The following is an 18,153-nucleotide window of genomic DNA, read 5'->3' as shown; positions in this document are numbered from 1 at the left end:
ATTTAGTAATGGACCCATTACATTTAAGAGATAATGTCAATGAAACAGAATATTGTCACAGGATAATGGTCTCCTATTGCTACATCCCTAGTCATTTAGGGAAAATAAATGTTTCAGACTGGCTGAGTCATTTATTTTCAAAGTAGGAGACACTGATCCCATAACAAGGTTCTGTTACAATAACTCAATCTCTATCAATCATTTGTTCTACCAGAATCGCTGAGGACAGGGCCTATGCATCTGTGAGGACTGTGCATTCCTCAGGTACAAACCAAAACATATGGTGCCTCCCAGCACATAAACACTTCTGCTGTTCAATGATCCAATGAGAGTCTTCTTACGTTAACATACTTTTAAAAACAATTACTTTCTGTTTAAGAATAGAAATGCTGTTTTTGAATGGTTCTAAAAGATGGTATCGTTAGATGGTTTTTAAGATGCTTTTTCCATTTGACTTGTCATTAAAGGTTATTTTTCATATAACAATTAAGCTCTTCAAGTGGTGTGTGTGTATGTGTGAGTGTGTGTGTGTGCCTAATCTATGACAGCTTCAAACTACTCTGAAGAAAAATATAATCTGTTTATAGATTTTTGCCTTGTACAACTCTTATTGTCCTGGATCAATATTCTTCAACTGGATCAAAGATATACACCCCAGGGCTAGTAACTGAGCTTCCTTATCATCGATTCTTAATTTTAAAGACCACTTCTTTTAGAAGCAATTTTTATAAAAGGCAGGGGAAAAAAGACAGAAGTGTTGTATATAAAAATTTATTGCAGCCAGCTTTGGCCACTTCTCTAAAAATGCATAATTCAAGTCAATTTCTAGCTCCAGCTCTGCAGGGCTGAGAAGAGGAGGGGTGACCAAAGGGGTGACCATTCCTTTAGGAGAGGTGGCCCAAACTCTCATCCCATGTCTTTTCCTTCTTCAATACCATATGTTCAAATTGAGAGGGTTTCTTTCAGCTGCCTCTAAGTGCTAGTCTTCAGCCCAACAGCAGGGGAGTAAAGCCCAACTTGTAGTAGCCTGAGAGCTCAAAGAAAAAATTACACTCATAGAAAGAGCTTTTGAGATACTAAAATCCAGTGCATTCATTTTACAGGTTAGGCCTTGAGAAGGCCTCAATTTACTCAAGCTTACATGGTAGGAAATAACAAAGCTTCTATTTAAGGACTATTCTTCAAACTACTACAAAATATTTAATATTTTAAGATCAAATTTTAATACAGATTTGAAAACAGAAGTAATCCATCTCTTTCTCCCTAAAAAGATTTATCATGACAATTTTTGATTTCACAACTCAACTTTTTAGAGATTCTCAATTTGGGGAATAATAATTCATCTGAAATCCATAAATCCTGTGACAATTATTAAATGACAAATTTTTTCATTTTTCATTCAATCATTCATTTACTTTGCTCTTTTGGACCACCCATCTGCAGGCATACAATTTCATCTGATATGAATGCTCATAAGTTGTCAATCATGAAGATGCCATAGATCCAAATTCCTCATAGCTTTTCACAGCTATAAAGGTTGGGCATTTTTACCACTCTACAAACTAGTTTCATATAAAGTACTGATCAACAACCTTTTTAGTTCTAGCTAAGATCGGTGGAACTAAGCAACAACTTCTAGGAGCAATGGTTGACCCAATGAGGCTACCACATAAGCAAAGGTGAAGATAAGAAGGGGGAAAGGGAAAGACATCATGGTATAAGGGTAATAATGATGAAGTTTACATATGGCCTTAAAGTTCATGGAGTACTTTACATTTATTAACTCATATGAGTCTCATAATAGCTTTGTGAGATAGCTACTACAGGCATTGTTTCTTCTATCTTATGAATGAGGAAACTGAGGCTCTGAAAAGGTAAGTGACTTGCCCATGTTTACACAGCTAGTAAAAGTTAGAGGCAGGATCCAGGTCTTCCTGAGTCCAAGTTCAGCACTTGGCATAGCATGAGCATTGAACATATAGCTTGGTTTTTGAAAGTGTATAATAACCTCAACACAATAGTTTCCAAGCTGTCCTAATTGTCTGTGACTCTTGCTTAACTTCCTTTGCTTCTCTTCTTTGTACTTTAAAAAAATCCTTTGGTGAATACTCCTGTTCCACCTCCTTCTTTTGTAACCACAATTGTGAGTTCTCGTCTCCCTCCCAAAATATTTTTTAAAAATACACTTAGTCTACAAAACAATTTCATAAATTTGCCATGTCGTGTTTGAAATTTTATCTCATTATGCGCTTTGAGATAGGCAGCATGCTTCATCATTGGTCTTTTGGAGCTGCTGTTCAGAGCTCTTAAGTCTCTTGAAGCTTTCTTTACCTTCTTGTAATTATTGTACAAACCTATCAGGTATACGAGTCTTCCCAAGTTTCTAAGAACCTATCTCCTATGTCATTTCTTATAGGGTAATATTACATCACATTCATATACCATAATATGTCCAGTCAATCAACTGAATACACTTCATTTCTAGGTCTTTGTTACAAAAAAAAAGTCCAGCACACTTTCCACTGCACCCTACTGTCTCTCTTGCTTCAGTTTCCTCATTTGTAAAATGAGAGTGTTGGAGTAAATAATACCCAAGATCCTTTTTAGTTCTAATTCCATAATTAATAGGAAGAAAAAAGAACAAAAGGGAGCGGGAGGAGAGACAGAGACGCAGGAAAGGAGGGAGGGAAGGAAGTAGATGGGATATTGAGTGATGGAATGACAATACAGCAATTATCCCAGGTGCCACACCATTCTGGTCTAGTGGGCATAAACCTAACTCACATTTCTAAGGCATTTCAAGGTTTATAAAGTACCTCCTTCACATCAACCCTGTGAGTGGATCCAACAAAAAGAATGCTGGATTTGTAGTGGGAGGACGTGGATTCATATCTATGCTCTGTCACTCCCTGCGAGACTTTGGCCAAATAAAGTCACTTAATCTCTCTGGGCCCCAAGTTGTAAAACAGATTAATCTAGATGGACTCTAAAGTCCGATCCTGCTCAAAATCTGTGACCTACTGACCAGGGGACCTCTAAGTGTCCTTTTAACTTGAAACCCCATGATTAAAGTCAGTAGTACAAGTACTTGCTATCCCCACTGCACAGATAAGAAGAGAATCTCAGAGACTTCAAATGATTGCCCATAGATAGTTCATAAAAACTGCAGGCAGAATTCAAATCCAAGTCTCTTACCTTGGATTATAATGTATTTATGTTAAAGTAGAATATATTTAATATTTATGTTATAGTAGAAAAGACTCTAGGCTTGGTATCAGAACTCATCAGGGTTCATATCCTACCTCTAATACTACTAGCTGTGTTACCCTGGATAAATTATTTCACCTTTTTTGATCTCAGTTTCCTCATCTGTAAAACAGAGATAATATTTGTTTCACAGGGCTTTGGTATATCTTAGATGAGATAAAGTAGAAAAAAAACCATTTTCCAAACCTTAAAACACCATATAAATGTCAGCTATTAATATATACTACCCCTACCATGATTCCATGTTAGCATCATCCTTTTTCTGCCAATATTCCTGGCAATATGCTGGTTGTTTTGATTTGATATTTATACATATCTGCGTTACCTCATAGTACTGCATGATGTGGACGGAGTAGAATTCAGCAGCAACTCTTTGATATATACAGCTAATTAAAATCTGAAAATCTATGACAATTTCATTAAATCAGACTGACTGGGAAGAGAGTAAATATAAACCAGTGAAATGTATGAATTTCAGAAAGTTGAAAAGGAATATACTCTTATTGCTTGCTTCTACCTATAAAATCCAGAGCTATAGTAATCAAATCTCTTGGTTACTTCTTGATAAAATTTCCACTTTCAAAAGTGTTTTTAATTAGCATATCAAATAATAAATCAAGCACCTTCCAACTTAGCTTATATTGTAATTAAAGGTACTTCTAAAAACTAAAAATTGGGGTGACCTCTCAAAACCATCTTGTTTGCATTAGTCATAAGCCCAGTCCTGTCTGAACAGTCAGAACTCCCAAAGTCATTAAGTCAAATTAATGATAATTTACTGTATTGGAATCATAGTGCCTTTGGAGTTTTGAGGGACCTTGGAGATTGTCTAGTTCAAACCGTACCCAATCCAGCTTTTGCTTGTATCCTTCCAGTTCCAAACACCTTTGAATTGTTTAAAAATGCACTTATGACAGGACCTTTCATTCCCCTTTATGTTGGACTCGGATTAAATTGGCTTTACTATAAAGATACCTTTTTTCCTTTGATCTTAATCTTGAACAACAAACCTTTGAAGTCTGATGACAAAGTCCTTCATTTGATATTTAGCAAAGAAAATGACATGACTAATAGATCAATAGTGGAATCTTTGAGAATTTTCTAAACATACCATTTAGCGTCTATCAGACATCTGGGTATTTAAGCAGAACTAGATTTAGTTTCTTCCACATTTAGACAAAGACTATTTTTTGGTCAATTTCTCTTCAAATATTAAAAATCAGTCACAAATCAATGCACGAGCATCTACTATATACATATCAGGCAATATGCTAGAACCTAGGGATATAAAAATAAAGGGGAAACAATCTCTGGTCAGTTAGCCAAGAAAAACAACACGTGCAAATAGAGACACAAAGCAGATATAAGATAATTGTTAGGCAAAGACACTAGCAGTTGGGGGAATCAAAAGAGACCTCTTATAAATACAAGCCAGCTCTTCAACTGAGCCTTGAAGGAAGTTAGGGATTCTGAGAAATGGAGGTGAGAAGGGAGGGCATCCTAAGTAGGGAAGACCAAGACGGGAGGTGCAATGCCATGTGTGAGGAACTGTTAAACTTGACCACAGAGTACGTGAAGGGTGGGATAGTGTAATAAGGCTGGAACAGAAGAGTTTATATTTTATCCTAGAGGAAGTAGAAAGACATTAGAGTTTACTGAATACAGAAGTGATATTGCCAATCATTCAGTCGGTCAATTGGCATTTATTAAGCATTTATTATATGCCAGACACCTTGCAATGTAAGTGCTGGGGGCATGAAGAAAGGCAAAAGACAATGCCTGCTCTCCAGGACGTCAGCTAAATGGAAGAGACAACCTACAAAAAACTATGTACAAATAAGATATGTGGAGGACAAATTAAAGACTGTGATTTAGGAAAATCGTTTGGGCATTGTGTGGAGGAAAAATTAGATAGGGAAGAGACTAATTGGAGGTTGTTGCAATAGCTCAGGTGAGAGCAGATAGAGTTAGGATTTAGTGTACCACCCAATCCAAAGTGGTGGCTTGTGAGTAAAGGAAAGGGGACAGATGCAAGAGACATGGAGGTAGACCTGAAAAGCTTTTTGTAACTGTTTAGATAGAAAGGCTGAGTCAAGAATAAATGTAGATGTTTTGAAACTAGGTGACCAGAGGATGGTGGCAGTGCCTTTGACATAAAAAGTCTGAGTTCATAGGATCAAAAGTTTAGAGCTAGAAGGGGCCTTAAAAGTCATCAAGTACATCCAGACCCCTTCCCCACCCCCACCTCATTTTACACATAAGGAAACTGAAGCACAGGGAGGTGAAATAGCTTCCCTGGGATCACACAGCTAGTACACATCTGAGGCAAAATTAGAACTCAACTCTTCCTGCCTCTGAGATTGGTGCTCTATCCACTCACTACCTTGTTGCTTCTAGTTAGGATGAAGGATGGATTTGGGGGGAAAGATCTCTGTTTTGGACATGTTGAGCTGTAGCCCCTGAGGGATTATTGTAAGGTTTCCAAGAAAAGAGTATTGGATAGGGGAAAAAAACAAAACAAAACACTGCTCTGAGTCAGAAGAACAAAATGTAAATCAGACAATATCTCAAATTAGGAAACAAGGAGATTCTGAAATATTTCTCAACTACAAGACTTGGATTGAATTGATTCAAATCAAATTGAGTTGAATGGAAGAACAGACATAGAGGATTTTACTTGTATCATTTTAATCAGTTAATACACAAAGAGAATTTGTATAGAATGTGCATCTGTTGTGGGGGTGAATCTTTGTGTATGTTTGTATTGTATGCATTGAGGGGGCACAGGGGAAGGAGTTTTTACAATGAGAACATAATAATGACAGCCTCACAGATAGGACAGGATCTGACCTCCAAGAGGAAAATATTCCAGGGTGGAAGGATTAACAGTTAGGAGCTGCCTTATTTCTCTTTGTCATGAGGTCTAGCCTTGTTTCCCCTCTATTGAAAAATGTAAGAGATGAAAACAGAGAATTAAATGTTGATTAATCTAATTCACATCACTGTTTATGAGATTAAATTTATGCAAATTATAGATAATTGAATTTGAAAAAAATATTTAACTATTTTAAATATTATTTCATTAAAATGTCTGTTTTGAAATCCGATAAATTACAATACAGAAACTTCTTAAAAACAATATGATAGTTATATTTCTTGTGATCAAGGCAGTACAATTTTAAAGAATTTTTAAAATATAAGAATAGGGTGGGTGTGTATAGGATGTTCAACTTCTGAATTTCCATTTTAAAATATGCAGCCTTCTTATGATTATACAAATTGCGTGAAATAAGAACAGTATTTGATTAAAGTTATGCCATTTGTGATGCCCTCATCTGGAATAAATTCCAAACGAATGGTTTGGGGATTTCTTATCCAGAGAGAATAAACACCAATAGATCGCATTTATATAGCTCTTTAAGTTCTATAAAGCACTATACAAACCCTATTCATTTGATCTTCACAATAGATGTGAGAGGTAGGTGATATTATTATAGTATCTTCACAGATGAGGGAACTGAAGCAGACAAAGGGTAAGTGGGTTGTGCAGGGTCTCATAACTTGGTAAGTTTCTTGAGGCTGCTTTTGAATTCGGGTCTTTCTGACTCCAGATCCAATACCCTATCTATCTACAGTGTCACATAGCTGCTTTTGGTGGAAAGGGAAAAGTTGAAGGAGGTCAATCAACCAATATTTATTGATTACTCACTAAAATTGTGGCAGGCACAAAGCAAGAAAAAAAAGATGTTATCCTTGCCTGTCTCTTTTCGGTGCCAGGAAGCCAATATGACATACATATGTATTAGGTGCCACCATATGTATGTAACTACAGGGCAACAAGAAAGCAAAAGACAAAAAGCAAAAACAAATAAAAAGTCCCTGCCCTTAAGAAGCTTAATTTATGCATGTCCAAAAGTTTCCTCTTTAGAGGAAAGTATTAACTTAAAAGATTTAAAGGTGGACAGTACTACACCGTACTTAATTATCCCATTAAAAAAATAAGCCCAGGGAACAAAGACATTTCATTTATCTCTATAAAATTTACAAAGATAGGATGTACTCTAGCTTCTTTATTTCTTAACAGGTGAAGGTTTCTTCCTCTAAAGCTTTATTGTATATATTACAAAGTCGTCAAGGGCTTCAATATTAAAGTGTCAGAGATTTTTAAGCACACTTGAGAAGGGATTTTTCCCTCTTCCTCTTAACATGATATGCCTTTTTAGACTTCTCAGATAATTCCAGTCATCTTGACAAAGGAAAATCACCAAGACAATAAAATGATTCAACAAAGGAGAAAGAATGACAGTTTCCCTTCTACTTTTCAAAAATGTTTTATAATATGATATGAGATTGCCTTTATTAAATAGAATGGTAGAGGAATCAACTTTTACGATGTGACACTTTTTGCAATAAAGAACACCTCCACTTCTTTGCAATACATCCCTTCCCACACATAATTAGCAGCACTGTTATTATTGCTACTAAAATATTCTGTCTTCAGTATAATTTCTCTGGAAATGAAAATATAGCTTTGTTTGGAGTAAACCTGGCACATACGCAGTAACATATGAGCTTTACTTATTTGTCATGCTTGTAAGAATGCCTTTTCTCTATTTTACCTTTTTTTTAATTTCTATTACTTCCTCTATCTAATTCCCTGATTTTTTTCACAGAATTCAAATTCATAAGGTACTAATTAAGCGGTTCCTTAATGAGGAAACAGGGGAAACTAATGTGAGTTCACTTTTAGAGGAGACACTGGAAAATGCATAATTCCCCAAGCAGGATACTTTTGTGGATTACAAAGGAAGTGAGGGAAAATACCTTAAAACAAGTAACAGTACCAATGACTTCTTCTCGTCATTGCCATACAAACTGCTCCCTAAAAAGGATGTTTCCTAAAAACTGGGATTAGTTCACTAACAAAATCCAACTTAAATTGTAGGAAAGTCCGTTGGATGGTAGCCATCTCCCCCAATCTGTCCTGAGGAATCCCTTTTCTTGGGAAAGGACAGAAGTCTGGGCAATCAGAATTTGTTAGGCTGGCCGGGCATAACACTGGAGAATCAGTAGGGGCTCTGCCAATCATCATCCCTACACTTCCCATAACTTCTTTGCTATTTCTAGTATAGCAGATTATGATACCTGAGGCTCCTTTGGTAGAGTAGAAAGAAAACTTAATAGCTTCAAAATTCCTTAGTCCAGTAGCACAGTAGGGAGAACTAGAGAGACCTGAGTTCAAATGTAGCCTACAATACTTACCTAGCTGTGTGACTCTGAGTAGGTCATTTCAACTCAAATGAAATAATATTTATAAAAAGCTTTTAGCCCAATACCTGGCCCACAGTAGGCACCATATAAATGCTTATTCCTTTCCTCCTCACCTTCCTCCTCTAGCTTTGGTTCTTTATCTGTAAAATGGGGGTATTAATAGCAACCTTTCCCTAAGCCATGTAGCAAAAATACTAGTCTATCATCTCTACATGTAAACTGTTTTTCTTTTCCTTGGTCTTATTCCATATACTTAGTTTCTCTCTGACTGTGGCCCTTTATGTTCCTATGACCTCTGTCCCCCTCGCACCAAAATCTAATCTTGAACATCAAAATGATTTCTAAAAATATAAATAAAAAGTAACAAAATTATGAATGCCCACCAGGAATTTTCTGTGGGGAGAAATAGTTACTGACAACCTGACCATCAACTTCAGCTACCATCTTTATCCTTGACACAACTCTTTGTGTCTTTGAGTTTGATAAAAAATTTTTGGTTTTAATTTAAGGTTTTTCTAACCAGCACAGATTGGAGAAACACTCTTCCAGTAGTTTGCTACACTAGCGGTAAGACAAAGCCTTGTCAGAAAAGTTTCTTCATACTCCTCATCTTGCTTCACCCCTCCACTGAGCTATAAGCAAGAACTAAACTAAGTAGCTTTAAAAGACTGATTTTCCTATATTCCACAGTTGTTTGAAAAGCAAGGGAGAAAATGTTTTCTACATTTTCAAAATCTGTACAGATCATTACTTTTCATTAAATGCTAGTAGAAACCATTACAATAAAAAGGTCTTCATGAGGAAGATTGAGAAGAATGAGTTTGGTCAGACCAGGGTGGGAGGGAGTTGACCTAATTGTTTATTAGAAGGAAAACTGAATTTGAGGTGATTAAAGAGGTTGAAAACTTAGTAGTTGTATGATGCTGGACAAAGCACGAAATCTCTCTCAGCCTCATTTTTCCCATGTGCAAAATGGGAGTGACAAAATTTGTACCACCTACCTGACATGGTTGTTATAAGGAATATCCATTGTAACCTTAAAGAATTCTATAAAAGCAAACTCTCATTATATAATCTTGAATGTAAACATTCTGATATGTTAAACTGGAAAAATCAGGAACAATTTTTGGAATTCTGAAAAAAATTAATGACCTAAACAAATATAAACATACACATTTACACAATCTGCCAAATGTTTTTTGAATGCAGTAGCAGAAATGGAAAATAATTAGGGCAAAAAGTTTCCAAGTTTTACCTGAAAGTAAACTAGAACTTAATTAGGAAATCTGATCAGTAGGGTGCAAAAGAACCTGAGAAACAAGAAAAGAAATTCTGAAGAAGGAACTGCATCCAGGTACTATGCATGATTATGGCTTTCCTACATGCTCAGTTATCTCCAGAAATTATTAAAGCATCCCCCGCAACAATTCCACTCTTTAAAAAAAATCCAGCAGCAAATGTCACACTGGCCAAACTTTTCATAAGTTAAATTCAGGGCACTGAAAATTGTGATTTGTGTATTTCTATTTATATAAAATTAAATTACAAAGGAAACCCCACTTTAAGTTCTCTATCTGTTTAGTTAAATGATCATTGTTTAATCTGACAAAAGGCATATAAGATATTATACTCAATTTGACATATATGTATACGTGTGTATGTGTGTATATATGTATGTATGTATGTATGTATGTATGTATATGTAAGCAGGACAAACTTAATTCCTAAAGCATCAATAATACCTGATTTAAGAGTTACATATTTCCCCCAATACTATTTTAGAGTTCTACCCTTGGATATGCACAGATGCAGCAAAAAGAACAAATCAAAAAGAAAATTTATTTTTAACAGTTCATTTCAGCTACTGCCATTTGTAGACAGTTTAAAAGTTCTGAAATTCATCATCAAAGTCGCATGCAAATGTGTGAATGGATTTGATCCTGATTAGAACCAGTTGTCCCATAGAAATAAAGTTTAGTCAAAAACGAAATACCGTACTTTCCAAAAAAGCAAATAACAGCAGTTCGCATTTATGTAGCACTTTGTGCTTTTGACTGTTTCATCTGTAATAAACCATGTTGAACAGAAACCTAAGAAAAGTTATTCTATTTTTTACTTATAACATAGAGGAAATATTTAGTCAATATCTTTAAAAATATCCTAACATTATATAAATAATAATATTAACATAAGGGATATATGAAGATAAATTCTTCCTTAGGTATGGACAGGATTCTTGAAGTTTCTTTCAAATATGAGATTCTGAGATTCTATATAGTCTATGGAGATTCATTGAGGCTCATTTCACTGAATGAAAACTGACCAAGAAATAAACCGTCCCCATAACACACATATATATGTATGTATGTGTAATATTGTGTTTATTTGTGTGTATATGTGTGTGGTATGTTTACTTGCACGTGTCTGTCCACATCCTCTCAGCTATGTAGGAAATCACTTGTGAAAAAACTCACCTTGATCCCTTTCATGCCATGTCCGACTTGCAGCAGCTGGGGAATTTGGAGAAGGATAAAAGTCTCCTGTAGGACTCGGTTCCATATTTTCATCTATGGATATAGTTTTGGGCCTTTTGCTGTAAAAAAAAAAATATAACAGTTGTTCTTATAAGATGTCTGGAAAAGAATCTTCTCCAATAATACGTTATTATTCAGGCTATCAAGTAGTTGAGGAAAATTTTGCAAAAGGAAATTTCAAGGACCATGAATACAACAAAAAGGAAAATTATTTTTATAACAAATCTAGGAGTGTTCTGAAATAGCAGTATACATTTTAAATCATAAATAATGGAAGGAATTTATAGTTGTGTACACCAATAATAATGTATGTATGCATGTGTAACATAAATCACATACATGTGCATATCATTTATGTTTGTCTGTATATGCATTTATAACCATATAATAAACATGATATAATCATATCTGTGTATTATGTGGGTGCATATATATGTATATGTTGAATATACATATGAAACAGCATAAAAATTATGGTTTACATTTCTAACCTTTTCTGCCCCTATTTCCAAAAAGCATTTAAATGTGAAGGAAACTTATGCATTTTTAATGTTTTATACATTAGAACTTTTGTTTTCTGTTATTAAAAGAGCATCCTCTCTCTTCTTGCCTACAAAATTTTAATTTTGACCAGTGGTCATTCCTGAAAAAGACTGCTTAGATGAATTGAAAGTGAAGGGTTTAGATTTAAATGATGCAATTTATTTAAGAAAAAGTGACTTTTCTTGATCAGAACATACTAAATCTACATATCCCCATAAGAGAAGAAAAAATATTGTTTTTAAAGGTGAAAGGTCATAATGTTTGATGTCTTCCTGCCACCCTATCAGATACCTGTAGCCACAAACATGTTTGTTTTTTAATACAAGTGGTTATTTCTTACAGCAATATCCTCAGAACCATAACAAGCTATTTTAGAACATGAGGCAAAGCAGCATAAGCACCCTCAAACCAACCTGATAAAATATGATGTAAAAATAATACAAGGAATTGAGGCAAATTCAGCGAAGTGGGAAAAGGAAATAATTATTACACAATGACTTCTAGCTGCTGAGGGAGTCCATGTGTTAATTTTTGCACCCTCTAAATTTCAGCGCCCTAGTACCCCAGGGTAAAATCCAGTGAACCTATCCTTGTATAGTTGTAGTATTCCTTCTAATTAATGCACATAACAGTGCTGGAACTGTGTCTATTGAAATATCGCTGTATTGAGCTAACAAATAAGCATTTTGCATGTACTGTAGCCTCCAGAATGCTGTAATATTCTACCTAGAAGAAAACACATTATAGACTTTATGTTGAATTATAAAAATAGAAAGTAATGTATTAATTTAGTTCTTCTATGTGTAGTTCAAAATGTAACTTTGTACCATCTAATCTTCATTCAGTTCAGTTCTGTCATTCATGGGTCAGAGGTCAAGATGTCTTAATTCTGCAGAGGAAAGCTGCAGGGGTAGGTGGGAAAAACAGAGGATAATGTTCACAGTGAAGCATGATTTCAAGCCCTCTGCTGTTCTGGAGGATACAATGTTGGAAACTTTCTGACCACGAGGAGAGAACTAAGTGGACATCCTCTTCAGTAAAATGTAAATAAATAAGCGCCCTGAAGACATGAGTTTTTTTCATTTTTTTTCCCGTATCTCCAATTCCTAGAAAAGTGCCATTCACATGGTGCTTAATAAATACTTGTTGATTTGATTTTTAAAATATGATTTGATGATATCCTTGTCAGGTCAGAAGAGAAGTAATTTTTGCTCAATTAGAAAACTAAAGGCATTTTCCCTGGCCTCAGAAGGTTAATCATCATGTTGGTCTACATACATAAACTGACTCATTATTTCACAGTCGCGTTGCATATTATACCTTTAGTGCAAACACATACAAAAGCATTAGTACTTAACTAATTCAAATACAATCAACTCTCAATCTTCCAGAAGAAGAAAATGAAAGTTATATCAATCAAAATAATCTCAGCAATAGCACAAAAGCCATTTGTGTCTGGAATACATTTTTGTCTTATTATTTGAATGTGGGGAGGAGTGGCATCCTGAGAATTTGCAACATGTCAGATAAACTAATGAAACTACAAAGCAAAGACTCAAAATAAGTGGTTAACTGCAAAGCATCTCTCACCTGACTCCCAGTCGCAATTCCTCTCCCTAACCCCATTACAAAAGAAGGTGACTAAAATCAGCTATGAGACTGACAAATAGTTATTCGGGTTATCAGTAAAGGAACCTCCAAATCTCAAGTCATACAGACCCAAAATATAGTCATAAATTTAGTCACTGTCAAATCCCAAGGAATTTCCCACTGTAATGTTCCAGAGATACATCCTTAGCCATACGTGGTTTAAAGGTTTTGTTTTACTAAAAACTTGGATAAAAAGGGATGCTTCTGAAATTATAGATGACTAGCAGAGTCAGGATCCAGAAAGATCCAACAAGCTCGAACCTGGGCCATATTCAGGAAGATGAAATGTAATATGAATAAAAGTCAAAGTCATACATTTAGGTTAAAAAAATCAGTTTCACAAGTACACGATGCCAGATAACAATTCGCCTTTAAACCATTTGGGGGGTTTAGTGAATTGCATCGTCAGACACGACTGAATGATTGAACACCAACAACAGAAACGCTCAACACAAGCCATTAATGTACGATGGCAGGCAGCCCCCAAAAGATAACGTGATCTCAGGCTGCTTTAACAAAGGCATGGTTAAAACTATGGAGGTGACTAGGCTGCTCTATTTTGCCCTAGTAAGGACAGGAAAAGATGGAAGAAGAGAGAAGGAAAGAGGGTGATTTGGGAGTTCTAAGATATGAGGAGAAACTCAGAAGCAAAAGCATTAAAGAAAGAAAAATGAAGGGGCAACTCCCAGAGGACCTAAGAAAGATAAATCAGCAGGTAAGTAAGTGGAGGGAGAGCACCTGGACCCTAGCTCCATCTATCTGTCAGTAAAGATGAGGCTTAACTATTATTAGAGATTTCCCTATTTGTCTCAAAGGCAGAAATTCTTTGTTCTTCGTCCTAGAATGATGGAAGGGCAGCTAGGTGGTGCACTGGATAAAGCATCAGTACAGGAGGACCTGAGTTCAAATCTCACCTCAGACACTTGACACTCACTAACTGTGTGACCTTGGGCAAGTCACTTAACCCCAATTGCCTCATCCTGGCTCATCTCCAGTCATTCTGATGCATATCTGGTCACTGGATTCAGATGGCTCTGGAGGAGAAGTGAGGCTGGTGACCTGCACAGCCCTCCCTCACTCAAAACAAAGTCAAGTGCAAGTCATGTCATTATTTCTCTGATGGCATGGTGTCCTTCCACAACGCAGAACGAACACACACAGAAGGATGGAAGCTCTGCATTATTGTTAGCTCCTCATTCTTCTTCAGCCCACCAGCAAAGAGTTCCCAATCTTGACATTTCTAACTCTAATCTCTTGTATCCAACAACTTTCTCCATGGTTACAAAGTTACTACCTTAATTTAACACAGTACTTCTCACCTAGACTAATGCAGTGACTTCTTAAATGGTCCTTTTGCCTTAAATTTACCTCCACTCTGTTTTGTCCTACATCCTGCTGCCTTCAGCAAACGTCTGACCATTTGAGTCTCCTACTTAGCTCCAGTGATTCCCATTGTCTTTAGGACCAACTGTTAAGGTCTCCGATTAGCTTTTAAAGCCCTTCACAACCTGGATCCACCTTATCTTTCTAGCCTCATTGAACATATACTGAAGAAACTGGCTTTCTTTTCTCCACAAACCATACTACGTCTCCCATCTTTGTCCCCCACCTCTCACCTGCAACTCACTGAGTCTCTTTTTTTTTTTCATGATAAAGCTCAAGCAGCACCTGCTATATAAAGTCTTTCCTAGTCCTATTAGCTTCTAGGACCTTCCCTCCCAGACTACCTTATATTTAACTATTTCGTGTTTATATTTATTCTGCATATGACCAGGAAAAGCTGAATTAAAATAAAGGGCTGGTGTCTGAGTATTCAGCAGAACAAGATTTCATGAGATGGGAATTATTGTTATTGTTATCACTTATTATGACTAACAATTCACATTTCTCTAAGCACTTTTAGGTATGCAAAGCATTTTTCTCTTGATAACTTTGCAATATAGGGAGTGTAAGTAGGAATGTCTCCGTGTGAAGCTCAGAGGAATTAAATATTTGGCCCAAAGCCACACAAGTAGTAAGTGTGAACACCTAGTCCAGGAGATCCTTGCTTGTTTTTGTATCATGAGTCACTTTCACAGCCTAAGGAAACCTACAAAGTCCTCCTCAGGTGGTAGATAAATAGGACTTCATAAATTAAACAAAACCAAAAGATCATGGTGAACATCTAAACTGACCATTCCCTAAGATATTACTTTTCATACTTTGTGTGTCTGTGGCATTTCTCTGTGATGTTTTAAAAAATATTAACTCATTATCAAATGAGATAGTGTTTGTAAAATGCTTAGCACAGTGCCTGACACATAGTAGGGATTTACATAAATGTGTGGTTTCTCTCCTTCTCTTTTTCATGCATGTCTCTAAATTATAATCTTTGGAACAGAACCAAAATGGATATCTTTTGCCATAACAGCATATTTTAAATAACTTCTAGAGATGTCTCATGGACATTTATTTAGGTTTTCATGAAATGATTTAAAAATTACTGTTCTCTTTGTTATTGGGAATGTTGAGCTTTATCTCATTCTTCAATCATTTAAAAGACATATTTAAAAAGATGATCTTACAGAACAGTTATGCTAATTAATACTCATTTAAACATGAATTCAAGAAAGTCCCAGAACGTTGTAAAAATCAGCCAGAATTATGGAGATACTTGCTTTTTTCTCTTTCCCATCAAAGTGCTAAAATGCTGCAAATATATAGATACATAAAAACTTTACCTGCTTGGTGGTGAAGACAGTGACCTTTGTAGATTTACACCAGAGTTCATGTCATGGTAGTATGGCTGGCTCGGGATCTCTCCAATTGGGAAGTTTACCCCAGTTCCCTGGGTTATAGGTGCTGAAGTGTGAAAGAGATGACATATAAAATTAACATTTTAATTCAAATTTACTAGCCTATAGAGGAGTCTTGCAAATAAATATAAAGTATTTATCAGCTTAGACTAATATTTATCTGCATTTATTCCTAAACTGTTAAGAAAGTAATACATTAAATAAAGACTTACGTACACACACACACACATATACAAACACACACATGCACATCCACACACACACATCCACACACACACACATTCTGGCCAGGTTTATATGTGCTTCTCATTGCAAAGCCAAGGCAGAGCACCAAACATCTTTGAAATATATTTTCCTGTCCCATTTTTGTATCCATCACTTTGTTTACTATTTTCCAAAAGAGTTGCTACAACACATATTTGTAAATCCATTTCTTTTAAATGCACTAGATGAGCTCTTAAATAGCAATCTCCTTTTTTAATAGTTCAAGTACTAGAGAGAAGCTTGCTTTACTTAAAAAAAACCAAACACTGCAATGTATCCTTTCATAATTCAAAGACTCCTTTGGTAGTGTGAATTTAATTCCTAATGTATGTTTTATAAATCCAGATGTTTACTTTTATTAAAGCACACCACATATGCAATACACCAAAAGAACCCAACAACCTCTTGTTTCATTCGCTTACATGATTTCTTTCCCTCCCCTTACCCCAACCCAAATTTTCTGGATTACATATGGAATTTTTTTCCCTCCTCATAATTTCCTCCTTCAGGCTACCATAGTTGTCAACATAGCAGGAACAGTTCTGAGGACTTGGTAAAAACAGTTGAAAAGACATAAATTACCCTGTTTGCCTTAAGTTCATTCATTCAACAAGTTATTTATTGTGCTTATTGTGAGTGCAGCACTATGGGAACCTGCAGTGAGGATGCAAAAAAAAAAAATTTTTTTTAAGATACAATTGGTCTCTGCCCTTAATAAATTTAGAGACTAGCCAGGAGGACAAGGCATATGGGTGTGAAATGCTTAAATTACAATGCCAGACACTGAATGATTAGGCAACAAAATAAGCAGTAGAGACAATAAGTGCTTTTGGGGTTAAAAACTCAGGAAAGATCACTGTGGCCTATAATGGCCCAAGAAAGTTTCATGGATCAGGAATGCTTTGAGCAGGCCCTAAAGGTAGGTTAAGATTTGGATTGGTAGAGAAGGGATAAGAGGGCATTCTGAGTAATGGGTGTAGCATGAATCAAAGGCACAGAAATGGGAATGAACATGGATGCTCCAGGAACAGCGAAGAAGTCTGCCTAGATGAAATGAATGGAAGGGTTTTTAAGAACTGTTTGCATTTCTGCTTATCCTGAGAAGCTCTGCATGGGAGAAATCATGCTAGAGGCTACAGTGTATCAATGGGAGTATCCATGGTGTTCTCCTGTAATTACTTTATCTCTCCTTCCAACTGCTCCCAAATTAATTTTTAAAAAAATGTATGGTAATATTATAAAGTTTTTATATTATATGATGTCAGAGAGGTTATAGATTTTGGAGCATCTCTCAAACCTTTTACAAACATTCTGAATTTCATTATATTAACAATACCATTCAGGCCAATGGAAAGTTCCACCAAGTCAAGCTTTTTTAAAAAAATGTCTTTTATAGAAATATTATGAGCAGACCACAAGTCTATTGGTGTTTCTCACCAATAGCAAATAATGTCATTATGATGAATAACTCTCTTTGCCCATAACAAAATTAAACAAAAATCACAAATGGTTAAAGAAAGCACTTCTGGGAGCATCTGCCTTACTTTAGACATCAGTATACCTATTGTTTTCTGTATAGTGTATTTTAACCTCCTTTTATACGTCAAGTATAATTGTATGCTGTGTAATTTGATGTCTAAAGGTCTGAATGCTTTTGACAGCTAAAGTACAGTTCTGTTTGTTGTGGCTTGAGGTACACCGGAGGTTAAGCAAATGCAAGGTAAGAAATCCCACTATAACCACATGCTTTTAAGTTTATTATTAGAATAATATTATGTGTAACTCTGGGAAGCTCTACGTGTGTGTGTATGTGTGTGTGTGTGTGTGTG

General features: G+C 35.7%; 1 protein-coding gene across 7 annotated transcripts in view; it reads right to left on the bottom strand.

Annotated features, from left to right (window-relative positions):
• The window catches only part of NFIB (nuclear factor I B), a 269,499-nt gene that overhangs the window by 56,655 nt on the left and 194,691 nt on the right, over positions 1-18,153 (bottom strand). For all 7 annotated transcript variants that reach the window (XM_072596270.1, XM_072596289.1, XM_072596299.1 and 4 more), the window contains exons 5-6: positions 15,986-16,106; positions 11,013-11,131 (exon numbers count right to left, since the gene is read on the bottom strand). In XM_072596270.1, coding sequence (XP_072452371.1) covers positions 11,013-11,131; positions 15,986-16,106 — 240 coding nt within the window. The remainder of the gene's footprint in view (positions 1-11,012; positions 11,132-15,985; positions 16,107-18,153) is intronic.

Source organism: Notamacropus eugenii, chromosome 1, assembly GCF_028372415.1.
Source record: "Notamacropus eugenii isolate mMacEug1 chromosome 1, mMacEug1.pri_v2, whole genome shotgun sequence".
Lineage (NCBI taxonomy): Eukaryota > Metazoa > Chordata > Mammalia > Diprotodontia > Macropodidae > Notamacropus > Notamacropus eugenii.
This window is presented reverse-complemented; position numbering and strand designations above follow the sequence as displayed.